At 37.5% G+C, this 15,597-nt stretch overlaps 1 protein-coding gene and 1 long non-coding RNA gene across 2 annotated transcripts; both read right to left on the bottom strand.

Moving 5' to 3' along the window:
- Nucleotides 1-10,643: 10,643 nt before the first annotated feature.
- LOC113289852 lies at nt 10,644-12,585 on the bottom strand. Its single transcript, XR_003331162.1, has 2 exons — nt 11,927-12,585; nt 10,644-11,819 (listed from the first exon to the last, which is right to left on the bottom strand). It is a non-coding gene; the product is annotated as an uncharacterized LOC113289852 (long non-coding RNA).
- Nucleotides 12,586-12,956: 371 nt separating this feature from the next.
- Nucleotides 12,957-13,787, bottom strand: LOC113291938 (the record flags this gene model as incomplete). Its single annotated transcript, XM_026541418.1, has 2 exons — nt 13,517-13,787; nt 12,957-13,102 (listed from the first exon to the last, which is right to left on the bottom strand). Coding segments are annotated over exons 1-2 (417 nt in total), but the record flags the coding sequence as incomplete, so codon positions are not given.
- Between the last annotated feature and the right edge of the window lie 1,810 nt (nt 13,788-15,597).

The following is a 15,597-nucleotide window of genomic DNA, read 5'->3' as shown; positions in this document are numbered from 1 at the left end:
GAAGGCATTTATCAACTTGAGTATTCTCGTGTTATTGGCAGTCTTATGTATTTAATGAACTGTACAAGACCTGATATTGCCTACACTGTGAGTAGATTAAGCAGGTACACTTGCAACCCTGGGCAGGATCACTGGAATGCTCTCTACAGAGTTCTAAGGTACCTGAGAGGAACTTCAAACTATTGCTTAAGTTTTGGGAAGTATCCTGCTGTGCTGGAAGGGTACTGTGATGCTAACTGGATATCAGACTCAGTTGAGTGCAAATCCACTAGTGGGTACATCTTCACACTTGGTGGTGCGTCTGTGTCATGGAAGTCTTCCAAACAGACATGTATTGCTCGATCAACCATGGAGTCTGAGTTTATAGCCTTGGAGAAAGCTGGGGAGGAAGCTGAATGGATACCAGGTTTCCTGGGAGGAATTCCACTCTGGCCCAAGCCTGTGTCTTCGATCGCAATCCACTGTGACAGTCAAGCTGCTATTAGATGCGCAAAGAATAGTGTATACAACGGAAAATCTATACATCTTCAAAGAAGACACAAGACAGTGAAACAACTACTCTCTACTGGTATCATCTCTATAGACTTTGTGAGGTCTAAAGAGAATATTGCATATCCTTTGACAAAAGGGTTATCTAGAGAGGTATTTAGATCCACATCGAAGGGGATGGGACTCAAGCTCATAAAATAAATCTCCAAGAAGGACACTCAACCTTGTGAATGGAGCTCCAAGAATAAGGTTCAATGAGATAACTAATTTTTGGTGATGTAAAGAGAGCACTATCTTTGTCCCTCCCTATGGTGTAACCGTATGATAGTGTTGCCTGCATGTTTTAGGATGATCTGTCAAGATCTTAATGAGTTCCATGACTTTGATTAAAGCGGAGTGTGGCAGGACACTCTTAATGGACTCACCTATGTGGATGTTGGAAGTGGGGCCGCTTCCTATGCGAATTTGAGCTTTTTCTCTAGAGACATTCATTAAGTCCGGGATTTAGCCCACGGCCAAAACGGGCACAACGACAAGAGCTTGGCATCTTTCTTTTTCTTTGAGACATCAAAGTGTGGTTGTTATTTCTTAATTGCACTCACTGTTGGCGGTTCAAGACATTGTGTTCACCGTAACAACAAGCAGTTCCGGTAACGTCTCACTAAGTTAAGGTTCAATCTCTGGTACACCTTAGCCTAATATTGATGTATGATGTTTTCTCGTATTTCTTCGATATGTTTTATCATTCATGTGGAGGATTGTTAGAAAAAACGGTTTTGTTATACCAAATTTGCATGGATTATGTTTTGATATCTAGACCTATTGCCCACTACTTGTTTTTTCATTTGAATAGATAAAACAAAAGTCCCACATAGACTAAAATCTAAAGAGTTTTAGACTTAAATACCATAGAATTGGCTATAAGGGCGTGGCCCTTGGGTCATTAGACTTTTGTGTGAGGGGGGAAGGCCTAGACTAGGGCAAGGTTGCCTTTCCCGTACGCGCGGTGCTTCGCACAGAAGCACCCACGCCGCCGCCAGTCGGTCGGGCTCGGGTTCGGGTTTGGGTGTGGGTGTGGGTTCATTAGATCCTATCTTTTTGCTAAAAATTTTGGTACGTGTTTTACACACATGTAGAAGAATCTTCTTCTTTGTCTGCACATGGTTGTCTTGGCTTTCTTGTCTGTACGTGTTTGTCTTACCTTCCTTGTCTGCACGTGTTTGTCCTGGCTTTCTTGTCTGTACGTATTTGTTTTGGCTTTCTTGTCCGTACGTGTTTGGCTTGGCTTCTTGACAACACACTGCTCTAAGCCTGACAAAAGCAACACTGTTTTCAACCAAACATTACCAGTATTTCTGTCATACGCATGGTTTTGTTGCATGCATTTTTCCTCTCGTTTGTAACGTCTTAAACACTATATAAGGGAGGATTCTTGAGCTCATTTAAAATACAACAGAGAAACATATCTTCTTCTGCTCTCCCTCTGCTTTCAGAAAATAAGTTTTATAGTTTCTCTGTTTTTAGCTTTTGCTAACACTGCCAAGTTCTAAGGGTACTCTCTTTGTATGCTTCATTGAGGGGTACTATCATTAGTTGTATCCTGGAGGTGACTCGCCAACTGCTATAGCATCTCAGCGGAGTAGCAGGCGATATTGCCTTTAGGACAGCGTATCGTATACGTTCCTCTACATTTTCTGTGCATCTCCAGCAGCATCGGTTTGAGCTAAGTATCTTCTTCTGAGTTACATTATTAGTTATTTCCCCAACAATCTAAAGGCAATATCCTCTTTACTATATTTTTTGTAACAATATGGGAAAGAGTACTGTAGACAAACCCCCAAAGTTTAGTGGCAAAGATTTTAAACGATGGCAGTCCAAAATGTTATTCTTCTTAAAAGACCAAAGGCTAGATGAAGTTGCCTTAGAAAGACCCTCAAGAAGGCTTCATGACCGTGGCTATGAAGATAGACTGGATAGGTGGACTAGGAAGAATTACATGTGCAAAAACCACATTCTTAACTGTTTGGATGACTCCTTGTACGACTTTTATAATGCAAAAGAGAATTTTACTGCTTTTGATTTATGGGAAGCCCTAGAAGAAAAATATCTTGCAGAGGCTGCTGGAAGCAAGAAGTTCTTGGTATCTAGGTTCCTGGAATATAAGATGACTGATGAAAAGCCTGTTATAGAACAATTCGTCGAACTCCAGCTACTCATCAACGACATTCTTGCTGAAGGAATGCATATTGATGAATCTCTACAAGTATCTCCAGTAATTGAAAAGCTACCACCCTCATGGAACGGGTACAAGAGGAGGCTGCGACACAAGAATCGCGAAATCACCATGGTGGAGCTGGGGAAAAAGATCCAGGTGGAGGAACTTCTGTGCTCCAAGGACAAAAGCCTGATGTTGAGCAAAGACATGTCCAACAAAGATCATGTCCTGGACGATGATGTTGCGTCAAAGAAAAGGCACGGAGAATCCAGTAAAAATGGTAAACGTAACAAACAACGTAACTCCAAAGGTAACCATCTAAATCCAAAGGGTGGTGTCTCCAAAAACACCATCAAAGGCGACTGCTATAACTGTGGGAAAACTGGTCTTATGGCCAAAGATTGTAGGGCACCTAAAAAGACCAAAAATGATCCTAAACAGAAAAATAAAGCAAACGTAGTAGATGATTCTGGATATTTTACTGGCATGGTGTCTGAAGTCAACCTTGTCTCTAATGTGACCAATGTGAGAGACTGGTGGCTTGATTATGGAGCCACCAGGCATGTCTGTAAGTTCAGAAATGCTTTCTCCTCTTATAACAAAGTAGGAGACGATGAGAAATTGTTTATGGGAAACTCTTCTACCTCTAAAGTGGTAGGAAAAGGCAAGGTTGAAATGAAGCTCACTTCAGGAAAAACTCTTGCATTGAATCACGTGTATCACGTCCCGGACATATGCAAGAATCTTATCTCAGAAACCATCTTACTTGGGAAAGGTTTTAAATTTGTAGCCGAGTCTAACAAAGTTGTAATCTCTAAGGGTGGTGACTTCGTAGGAAAAGGATATGTCACTGAAAACATGATTAAGCTTAGTGTACTTTCTTTGAACTTGAATGACAATGCATCTTCATCTGCTTATGTTTGTGACTCCTTACATGTTTGGCATGATAGACTAGGACATGTTAATTTCAAATCCATTGAAAGACCTGCTAAATTAGGATGCATTCCTAAAATAAACTTTGACAGAGGTCATAAATGTGAAATTTGTGTTGAATCTAAATATGCAAGAAAACCCTTCAACAAAAGGGTTGAACGTAGTACAGCTCCCCTAGAATTAATCCACTCGGATTTGGGAGATTTGAAATCAACCCCAACTAGAGGAGGTAAAATTTGGTACATCACTTTTATAGATGATCACTCAAGATACTGTCAGGTTTATCTTCTTAGAAGTAAAGATGAAGCCTTAGACGCTTTCAAATTATATAAAATTGAAGTAGAAAACCAAAGAGGTGTTACTATTAAAACTCTTAGGTCAGACCGAGGAGGTGAGTATGTGATACCTATAGGAGAATTCTGCAAACTAAATGGCACCATTCATGAAACTACTGCACCTTCTTCACCTGAGTCGAATGGAGTAGCTGAAAGGAAAAACCGAACACTCATAGATATGGTGAACGCTATGTTAGCTAGTTCAGGGCTACCTTCGAACCTGTGGGGGGAAGCAATTCTCTCTGCATGCTATATCTTGAACCGAGTTCCATTTAAGAAATCCGACAAAACTCCATATGAGTTATGGAAAGGAAGACAACCGTCCTATGCATACTTTAAAGTGTGGGGGTGTTTGGCCAAGGTGGCCACTCCTCGTTCCAAGAAAACCAAAATAGGACCTAAAACTGTAGATTGTGTTTTCCTTGGATATCCTGAGCACACTAGTGCTTATAGGTTCATGGTAATTGGTGAGAACACCATAATGGAATCGAGAGATGCAGTGTTTTTCGAACACATTTTCCCTTTAGGGTCTGGACCTCATAAAAGGGTCCGTGATGATCTCTCAGATGTTCCTTCGACTAGTCAACCCATGTCTCTAGATGCTGAAACCGAACCTAGAAGAAGTAAGAGGGTCAGAACCGAGAAAAGTTTCGGTCCCGATTTTGTGACTCTCACGGTAGAGTCTGAACCCCAAACTTATAAGGAAGCTTTGACCTCTCCGGAAGCTCCCTTCTGGGAAGAAGCTTCAAATAATGAGTGGGATTTCATTCAAAAAAATGAAACTTGGGAGCTTGTAGACTTACCTCCTGGTAGTAAAACCATAGGTTGCAAGTGGGTCTTCAAAAGAAAACATAGAACAGATTGAACTATAGAAAAACACAAAGCTAGGTTGGTATCTAAGGGGTATAGAAAACAAGAAGGATTAGATTTCTTTGATACCTATTCACCGGTCACAAGAATCACTTCTATCCGGATGCTGATTGTTATTGCTTCTATTTATGATTTGCATATACATCAGATGGATGTTAAAACTCCTTTTTTATATGGTGAATTGAATGAAGAAATTTATATGGACCAACCTGAAGGTTTTGTTGTGAAAGGTTATGAAGATAAAGTATGCAAACTGAAAAAATCCTTATATGGTTTAAAACAAGCACCTAAACAGTGGCATGAAAAATTTAATCATGTAATGATATCTAATGGCTTCAAGGTTAATGAATCTGATAAATGTGTTTACATTAAATCTGTGGATGATTCTCATGTTATTATGTGCCTATATGTTGATGATATGCTCATATTAGGTAGTAACCTTGATAGTATTAGTACCACTAAAAGCATGCTTAACGAAAACTTTGACATGAAAGACTTAGGCCCAGCTGATGTAATCTTAGGGATGAAAATCAGAAAGATGTCTGATGGATATAGTCTTAGTCAATCTCATTATGTTGAAACTGTTCTTAAGAGATTTAATCATGAAAATGCTAACCTGCAACTACTCCTTATGATCCCAATTGTAAATTGAAAAAGAACAAGGGTGAAGGCATTTATCAACTTGAGTATTCTCGTGTTATTGGAAGTCTTATGTATTTAATGAACTGTACAAGACCTGATATTGCCTACACTGTGAGTAGATTAAGCAGGTACACTTGCAACCCTGGGCAGGATCACTGGAATGCTCTCTACAGAGTTCTAAGGTACCTGAGAGGAACTTCAAACTATTGCTTAAGTTTTGGGAAGTATCCTGCTGTGCTGGAAGGGTACTGTGATGCTAACTGGATATAAAACTCAGATGAGTGCAAATCCACTAGTGGGTACATCTTCACACTTGGTGGTGCGTCTGTGTCATGGAAGTCTTCCAAACAGACATGTATTGCTCGATCAACCATGGAGTCTGAGTTTATAGCCTTGGAGATAGTTGGGGAGGAAGATGAATGGATACAAGGTTTCCTGGGAGGAATTCCACTTTGTCCCAAGCCTGTGTCTTCGATCGCAATCCACTGTGACAGTCAAGCTGCTATTGGATGCGCAAAGAATAGTGTATACAACGGAAAATCTATATATCTTCAAAGAAGACACAAGACAGTGAAACAACTACTCTCTACTGGTATCATCTCTATAGACTTTGTGAGGTCTAAAGAGAATATTGCAGATCCTTTGACGAAAGGGTTATCTAGAGAGGTATTTAGATCCACATCGAAAGGGATGGGACTCAAGCTCATAAAATAAATCGCCAAGAAGGACACTCAACCTTATGAATGTACAATGAGATAACTAATTTTTGGTGATGTAAAGAGAGCACTATCTTTGTCCCTCCCTATGGTGTAACCGTATGATAGTGCTGCCTGCATGTTTTAGGGTGATCTGTCAAGATCTTAATGAGTTCCATGACTTTGCTTAAAGCGGAGTGTGGCAGGACACTCTTAATGGACTCACCTATGTGGATGTTGGAAGTGGGGCCGCTTCCTATGAGAATTTGAGATTTTTCTCTAGAGACATTCATTAAGTCCGGGATTTAGCCCACGGCCAAAACGGGCCCAACGGCAAGAGCTTGGCAGCTTTCTTTTTCTTTGAGACATCAAAGTGTGGTTGTTATTTCTGAATTGCACTCACTGTTGGCGGTTCAAGACATTGTGTTCACCGTAACAACAAGCAGTTTCGGTAACGTCTCACTAAGTTAAGGTTCAATCTCTGGGACACCTTAGCCTAATATTGATGTATGATGTTTTCTCGTATTTCTTCGATATGTTTTATCATTCATGTGGGGGATTGTTAGAAAAAACGGTTTTGTTATACCAAATTTGCATGGATTATGTTTTTATCTCTAGACCTATTGCCCACTACTTGTTTTTTCATTTGAATAGATAAAACAATAGTCCCACATAAACTAAAATCTAAAGAGTTTTAGACTTAAATACCATAGAATTGGATATAAGGGCATGGCCCTTGGGTCATTAGCATCTCTGAACCATATCAAATTAACGCATATGGAATAAAACTCTAAGCTTCGGTAGAAAATTTTTAGGGTTACCGAAACCTTAAAAAACTGTAAGTTATTAATCCAAAAAACTGTAAAACCCTCTTTAACGAGATGATTCTGCATAAAATCTGCACACGCACCATTGAAATCCATGAATAAAATGTCAATATCTGCGCCAGTTGTAGGAAAATTATCTTGATGCACAATCCCTAATATATAAACAGACGCCATTAGCAAAGAAGTCCACGAAATCAGATTTCCATCGTGCATAATCAGTTGATCACCAACGAAACCAGAAATATTATTAAGCTTGTCAAGAGGATCAGTTGCTGGATTCACCATCTTGATCGTCCTAAAGACAACCAAAAACGATGAAAACCAACAAGAGTTTTCCAAACCCTAGACCCGAGAAAATCGGAGCTCTAGGGGTTCTTGTTGAAAAATGTTTTTTTTTTTAATTATGGGCCTGACAATATGCATAAGGGTATCAATGTCTTTTAATATTTCAGGGACTAGATTTCAATTTCTTTTAATTGAGGGCTTGATATTATAGGTAATCCATGGGTTGGGCCTTAGCATAATTTTCTCTTGTGCGATATAATCATTTGGTGTAGTCTTGGAATGTTTCGTAATGATTATTTCAATAACTTGAAAATTGCTTTGATGCTAATAATTCGTGAAAAAAAATATTTTAGTTCTCTAAGAATGTTTCAATGATTGAAATAGAGTTTAGAACAATTGGAAATAATCATAGTATGTGTAATTGCATATATGTAATCCATGTCCGAGAACCATAGTATGCATACCCGTATGCGTACCTGTTGGTTTGTGAAAGTCCGGATACCTAAGTACACATCCCGGTACGCGTACTGGTGTATGGTTTGGGTCCGGGAATTTATGTTGTGTTTGGAGGTATGCGTGCCTATTCGCATACTGGCGAACCCAAACTCAGTCCGGATACTTAAGTATGCGTACTCGTTTGCATACTTGAGTAGTTAAAGTTCTAGAATCGGTTTGTTCATGAACTAATACATTTATATAATAAGGAATGCAATCTTTGCAAACCGTGGCTATAATGTTCATGAATTGATTCGAGTGAATCAAACCGATTTTGCTTCAATTGTGTTCTTGTATACTTCTATGAGAATATAGCAATTGAACAACTCTATAACTAGTTTCATTTGAGTCATTTGAACTGGTTGTAGTTAAGATGAATAAGGTTGATATGAGAGTTTTCCTATAGCTAACTTAGGTTAACTACTTTTGATCCAACCTGGTGTACACGTTTAGGTATGGTTATTCAAACCTAAATGAAGGTACATTTCATTTGTGTATAACAAGTTAAGTTCGATCTAACGGTTGAAAGATATTAGCTTGAGTTTAATCAGGTTTTCATCTAACGGTGAATATTGAATGCTTTGTTACCAAGGTAACTTAATTGCAAACCCAGATTTGAAAAGTATATAAGGGAGAACTCTAGCAACTTGGAAACCTAATCCCTACACCTTCGGTGTGGTACTAGTTGCGACTAGAGTCGATTCTACTTTAACCTTAGGTTTTTCACGAACCCAGTAGGTTAACGACTTGAAGACTTCATTGGGATTGTGAAGCCAGACCCTAACTATTTTCTTTGTAGTTGCGTGTTCTGATCTTACATCTACTATCGTGATTGAGTATTATCTTTGCTAAGATTTTCTTGAGATTTATCTCCAATAGGTAAGATTAAAAGAAGTCACAAACATCTTCGTCACATCGTTTATGATTCCACAATATCTTGTTTCGCTTCCATATGATTAAGATTATTATGAGGTGATTGATAATACTATGTTGTTCTTAGGGAATATAAGTCTGGTTTATCAATTGGTTCCCGTGCACCTTGATTTATCAAAAGACGGAACAAAACTCATAGGTATTTCAGTGGGAGACAGATTTATCTATTCCAATAGACTTTTCTGTGTGAGACAGATTTGTTTATCAAGTCTTCGACTTTGGGTCTGTAGCAACTCTTGGTTGTGGGTGAGATCTGTAGCGCCCCCTAAGCTAGCACCTGACTAATCCAAGAGATTAACTAAATAAAGAGGCACTACGAATCTAATTCAAATACTTAAACATTCAATTAAGAAATCTGCTACAAAATTTATCCCAAAACTAACCCCACTCAAAATATATATACATGAACTTCTCTCAAATGATACATATATAATAGTCAATTGGTTTACAGATACAATAAACAACATAATAAACATAGCGGAAGTTAACTAATTAACGAAGTCAACACTTGTGGCTTTCGCTGTGCAACTCTGATCTGTCTCTGAAAAATGAAAGTGGGAATCGTTAACATTTAACTTCCAAGTAATCATAAACAAGATTAAGAAAAAAAATAATGTTTTCTCAGACATTAAATAGTGACCAAGTCGCTGAGATACACAAACACGAATACGGACAAGCTCTTTCTTCAAACAATGTATACTATGGTTGTGCAATTCCGAACTCGCAAATCCACACCTAATCGTAAATATGGATGTCGACAATTCCGAACTCGCAAATTGTCGACCAATATATCATAAAAGCTCTAGGTATAAATGTGAAAGAGCATATCCTCACAGAAGTAAACAAACATGTATATGGACAAACTCCTTCTTCAAACAATGTATACTATGGTTGTGCGATTCTGAACTCGCAAATCCACACCTTATCGTAAATATGGATGTCGACAATTCCGAACTCGCAAACTATCGACCGATATAGGCGTAAAAGCTGAATTCATGTAGATATAAATGTGAAGGAGCGTATCCTATACACCACAAGTGGAAATTCTTATTTCCCATAACAATTCATATGACAAACAAACATTACAAGTCCTTTCCAAACCATGGAAAGATTCAAAGAATCAACAGAAGTATAGTAATGCAATTTAAACAAAACATGGAATGCATAGACAGATAATGCATGAGTTTGTTAAGAATAAACTTTTGTAATAGAAACAACAATGTTTACAAAAGAGTCAAATGTATTCCCACCTCTTTTGATGACAAGCCACGCCTACCTCGAGATCCATGATCCACTGGTTCATCCTTTGAATCGATCGTTGTTAATAGACTAACTGTTAATCATACAAGAACTCTAAGAGTTTAGCCAAAAAGGCTCACACAAGAATCATACAATTCTATTTAATGGTTCTAAGCCCATTTGTGGTTTAACACATCTTCATTATCCATCTCTTGCATATCTAAAGATTTACTAACTCCGTTAGGTTGGTTCTATAGTCTATTAGCTAAGTCTTATGAATGTCTACAACTTTGTAGAATAAGTCGAAGGCTAATTCGGACCATAAGGGGTCCAAACATCAATCTAGGTTAACTAGTCATAAGCCCAAGTCTATGAAGCAAGCCCAATACACAAGGCTGGTCCGTCTAACGGTTACTAATGGTCAACGGCGGTCAAATGGTTCAACTAACAGTCAACGTCAGTTAAAGGTCAAGGTCCTGGTCAACTGAGTCCAAGGTTCACTGAGTCAAAATGATTCAACTCAGGTTAACGGTTCAACTCGACTCAGTTATATTAACTAAGTCAGCAAAACTAGTCAGCTAAACAAACATCTGACTGGGATGACTAATATGCAAACTTCTATTGCAGAAAACCTTCAATTATGTTTCTTACATTCTCATCTCCTATTTTAGCAATTCAACTTGAATTCAAATGGTAAACAACATTGAATTTCATTTACAAATAGGAACTCTTATTAGCTGTAATTGTAGCTTTTAGCAACACATTCCACTAAACTGAATCACCACCAGTTTCAGATCAATTACAACTAAAATTCAATACCACCACTACTTGCAACTCATTACATTTATCTACAACTACAAATCTACTTCATATGGCCACTTGCAGTTAATCATTCATCACAGACAACACCATATCCAGTTCCAGCTCTTTACAATAAACATCCACAGTTCATTCATACACAATCCATCCCAACAGTACTATACTAACTTACCACCATTACCATTCTGTTCAATCTTAACTCAACACAATCAATCCTAGAACCACTATGAGCTCTTCCCTGGATTGCACAATCAAACAAAACACATCAGCACCATCACTATATCAACCACATCTTCCCTAATTACTACCACCTGCATAATAACTTACAGTTTCAATTACACAACTCCAGTCCACCAGCAAACCCATTTACTTGAGACTCTATTATCCAACTCCACCAAAATGTTAACTCCACCTCCATCTCATCTGCCACTGCATACCACCTGCAATTCTAGTTCTTTAGATACATTATCACCAGGCTCATTTACTGCAACCATTTGAGCTAAACAAATTCTGCAAAGCCCTAAGCATTCATCTATAGCCACCATCACCAGCTGCAATAAAAAAAAACCCCAGTTCTTCCCAGCACGTATGACCACTATCAATTCTCATTACCTCCTTCACTGTCATTCAACACAATTTCATCAATTCACCATAGAATTATCAACAACCACAGAATCTTACTTCAATTACAGTCCCCTTCATCAAACATCATAATCTTCTTAATCAACTTCCTTTTCAAATATACATACATCTCATACAACTCACATCCACAACCACCAACAATTCCATGTAAATTCTTAATTCATTAAGAAACTCATAAATTCAATAAAAAACTTGAACAAATTAATACTCATAAAACAATTACCTCAAAGACAATTCAACTCAAGCATTTGTGATCGAATTCCTCAAACCTCGACTTCCTGAATACAATCAGTTTCAAAACCATACCCAAATTCTTCTAATAGTAGCAACGCCCTCTTTTCTCTTTATGCAATTCACATCAAAGACCAAGTTACAGCCACATAACCATTCCACACTGTTCCTATCTCAACATACAATTTCATAATATATTCATCATCATCCATAAACTCATAAATTCAGTAATAAAAATCAATCAACACTACTAAGTTAACTAAGAGGAACAGTTACCCCATTATAAGTTCATTCCTGCAATTGAGAACAACTCCTCTTGTTACTCGATTTGCGACCACCCACCAGTCATCCATACTCCCTGCAACTACATCATCACAACTACAACTTACAATTCTGCTCCTACCTTCACTAACACAGATTCAAACCCTAACTACTGTTTCCAAGCTATTCTTCAACCTTAACTCATAATTCGAGTTAAACCCACCTCCAATTAAACCTCTAGAGTATCAAATTCATATTTGAATTTTTCTTGGAATTCTTCCAGAAAGCCTAGCTAGCTCTTTATTCAATCCACAAAACAACTCTACAACTTCGATTAACCATAACCCTATTAATCTTTCATCTTTATCAACTCCATATCACCGTCATTTGCACCCAAACCTAAACTCAGAACCCTAATTCCTCTTCCCCTGATTCACGCCAAAACCCTAACAATCAATAATCTTCCCCTTCCCGAATCACATCGACATCACCTCCGTCACCTTACGAACAGTTTCATGAACCAAAATCTCTCTAACCCGCTCTCAATTTCATCACTCTCCACTTACAGAGGAAGAGCAGAGAAGAAGAAGAAGAAGAAAGATAAAGATAAAGATAAGAAGAAAAGAAAAGAAAAGAATAAAGAAGAATAACAGGGGGTTAGTCCTCGAGTGATTTTGGGGGAGTTGAGTGTATTTTAAATCTCAGGGATTTTGAGAGAGTTTGAGAGAGTGTAGGGAGTTTGAGAGAGTTTTGTGTTTTTGAGTTTAGTGAGTTTGAGGGAGTGTAGGGAGTTTGAGAGAGTTTATTAGAGGGAGTTTGGGGGAGTTTGAGAGAGTTCACTCCTAACTCATTCTCTTTTAAGAAACAATAAACCCTTATTTGCAAATAACATTGATCTTTAATCAAAAGAAAAAAATAAATGAAAATGATCATATCTCTGTATCAATAGTATGTTATTTTGTGCAACGAGATAATTTTTTTTCACTTCAATTTAACGGTCTCCATACAATTCTAACTCCCTTTGTTCACGAACATTTTCCCACATATCATCCGCTATACTCTTTCTCCATGCATTAGCTTCTTGACGTTGTTGTTCTTGAGTTTGTTGTGTCAAAATTTCATCGTCATTTACAAGCGTTGATGGATGGATATCTTCCTCTTCCTCTTCCTCGACCGGAAACTCATCTGAACGACATTCTTTTCGTAAGAAGTTGTGTAGGCCTGCACAAGATGTCATTATCTCCGCTTGCACCTGATACGGAAATGGAGGTTGAGACTTAAAGATCAAGAAACGATACTTCACAACACCGAACAATCTTTCAACTACATTCCTCAAAGAAGCATGACGCATGTTAAATAATTCTTCAGCCTTTTTCGCATGATTACCCGTACCAGAAAATTCTTTCAAATGATAACGTTGGGCACGAAATGGTGTTAAACAATATCGTCGGTTTGCAAACCCACTATCCCCCAAGTAATATTTACCTGAATAAAACACAAAAAGAAAACTTCGTCAAGTAGAACCCGAATATAACTTAACCAAAAAACTCAAAACTTCACATTAGATAAAAGTAAAATTACCTTGCAGTATTTTCAGTCCATTTCTTTTTGTCATTGCGTCGTTAAGTATTTTCGAATCATGAGCAGACCCTTCCCATCCACTGAGCACGTATATGAACTCCAAGTCGAAATTGCAAACCGCTAACACATTTTGAGATGTAATTCCATGTCGATTCCGATAAACGGCTGCATTTCTTTTCTCTACCATTGCTGGGATATGTGTACCGTCCATATCTCCAATGCAATCCTTAAAGTAAGGATAAAATCGTGTACTCTCACGAATTTTAAATGGAGTTGCACTTGTTGGCTTAGCCATCATCCTCGGAGCTATAGAATTTAAAGCTCGCAACATCCTGTTGAAGTTTTTACTAACTGTCCACCGAGAGCGACCAAATGTGTCACGTATTGTGCAATATCGTGAACTTTGGCCAACAACGAGTAAAAATGTACCAAGCATTTCTTCAATAGAAACACATCTTGTATCACATAATGATGTAGTTTCTCTAATGATACAACATAGTTTTAGAAAAATATTAGGGTACATCCTATAACTTCTTCGAAAGTCTTCTGGGTCTTGACGCAAAACTCTCCTTATATAGTTATATCCAAACAAAGTAACTGGGCGTCTCATTGGTCTTTCAATACGCTGACTTTGTATGTATTGCAATTTCTTGATTATATCCATCAACCATGAATGCACCGCCGAAAGTATATTCAAAAATATGGATAGTTCAAATTCATTATTACTGCTTACCTCTTCATCATCACTGCTTTCTTCTTCTGTATCAAAGGCTTCATCTTCACTATCAGTAGATAAATCCAAATCAGCATGTTCACCTAAAAAGATGATAAAAGTACTTTTTTTTATTAGAATCATCATTATTTCAAAAGCATAAAAGTATATGTATATAGAAAATAAGCATATAGAATATAAAGTTCATAAATTCAATCATAATAACCATAAAGATGTCAACCCATAAAAATTAGTAGCAATCAATCCATAACAATAAGTTCTCAACTAGGAGAAAAGAAAAATTAAATACTAATAGTTATGAAGAAAAACGATCAAATGTTGTAACTCTAAAAGCCCATTAAACCTAATAGAAACTTGCAAAGATGACAGGTTTATGCTTTTAACTTTGAACCAATCCACAACTTTCTCTCTTCAGGAGTAAAACGTATGAATAAGTTCTTCTTGTGATTGTTGTCCAGCATTTCAATTACTTTCAGCTTATCTTCCAAAGAAATTTCATTCATGCCATAAACAAGATCCCATACTTGGTTATCTTTCTTATCCTTATCAATTCTGCGCATTTCTTTTTCAATTTTGCGGTCTTCTTTCTCTTTCGCAATAAGAGCATGCATTGAATCAATAGAAGAAGCAATCGATGAACTGTTGGCAATCAATTTCTCTAGATAATCAGACTGCCCAGTAGGATTAGTTGATGTAGAAGAGTCACCAATGTCACACCTTGGTCTTTTCTTTGGTGCCGTTTTTCTGACAGGAATTTTCTTTGTGTTCATATCTTGAGTTTTCTTTATCTTGTTCATCACTTTCCTCTAAGCCATATCCCACGTATGATACGTTAAAAGCATTATCATATTGCTCTCGTTGAGTATAATCAACATCGAAGTAATCATCTTGTTCATCTTCCTTATCACAGGTTCTAGCACTTGTACCCTCATGGGTAAGATCAACTGTAACTTTTCCAGAAGCACATTTATTCCCAAAAACAATAAGCAAGTCACCATAGTCTTTACCATTATCTTCCCTTAAGTTAGTTTGGTTTGGATGGCTCTGTTAACATACAAAAAATAAATAAAGGATAAAGCATGAATTAGAACTCTGCACAAAATAGAAGAAAAAAATATCAAATTTAGTTTTCAGTAAGTATCACACACATACCTCAAAGTAATTGTTCCACATCTCGTCGGATCCAGTAATCATCTTGTTAGCATCATCCTAACTGAATCCAGAAGTACAAGATTTAAACAAATCCTGGTATTGACCAAATCTAGTCTTCGGCCATCTATGTTTCCCTTTATAGTTCTCAAAAGATTTGTCACAACCACATGCTTGGTTAAGTTTTGGAAGTATCTCCTCTTCCACTATTCTCTTAGTAAAA

The sequence above is a fragment of the Papaver somniferum genome, chromosome 6, assembly GCF_003573695.1.
Source record: "Papaver somniferum cultivar HN1 chromosome 6, ASM357369v1, whole genome shotgun sequence".
NCBI classification, from domain to species: Eukaryota; Viridiplantae; Streptophyta; class Magnoliopsida; order Ranunculales; family Papaveraceae; genus Papaver; species Papaver somniferum.
This window is presented reverse-complemented; position numbering and strand designations above follow the sequence as displayed.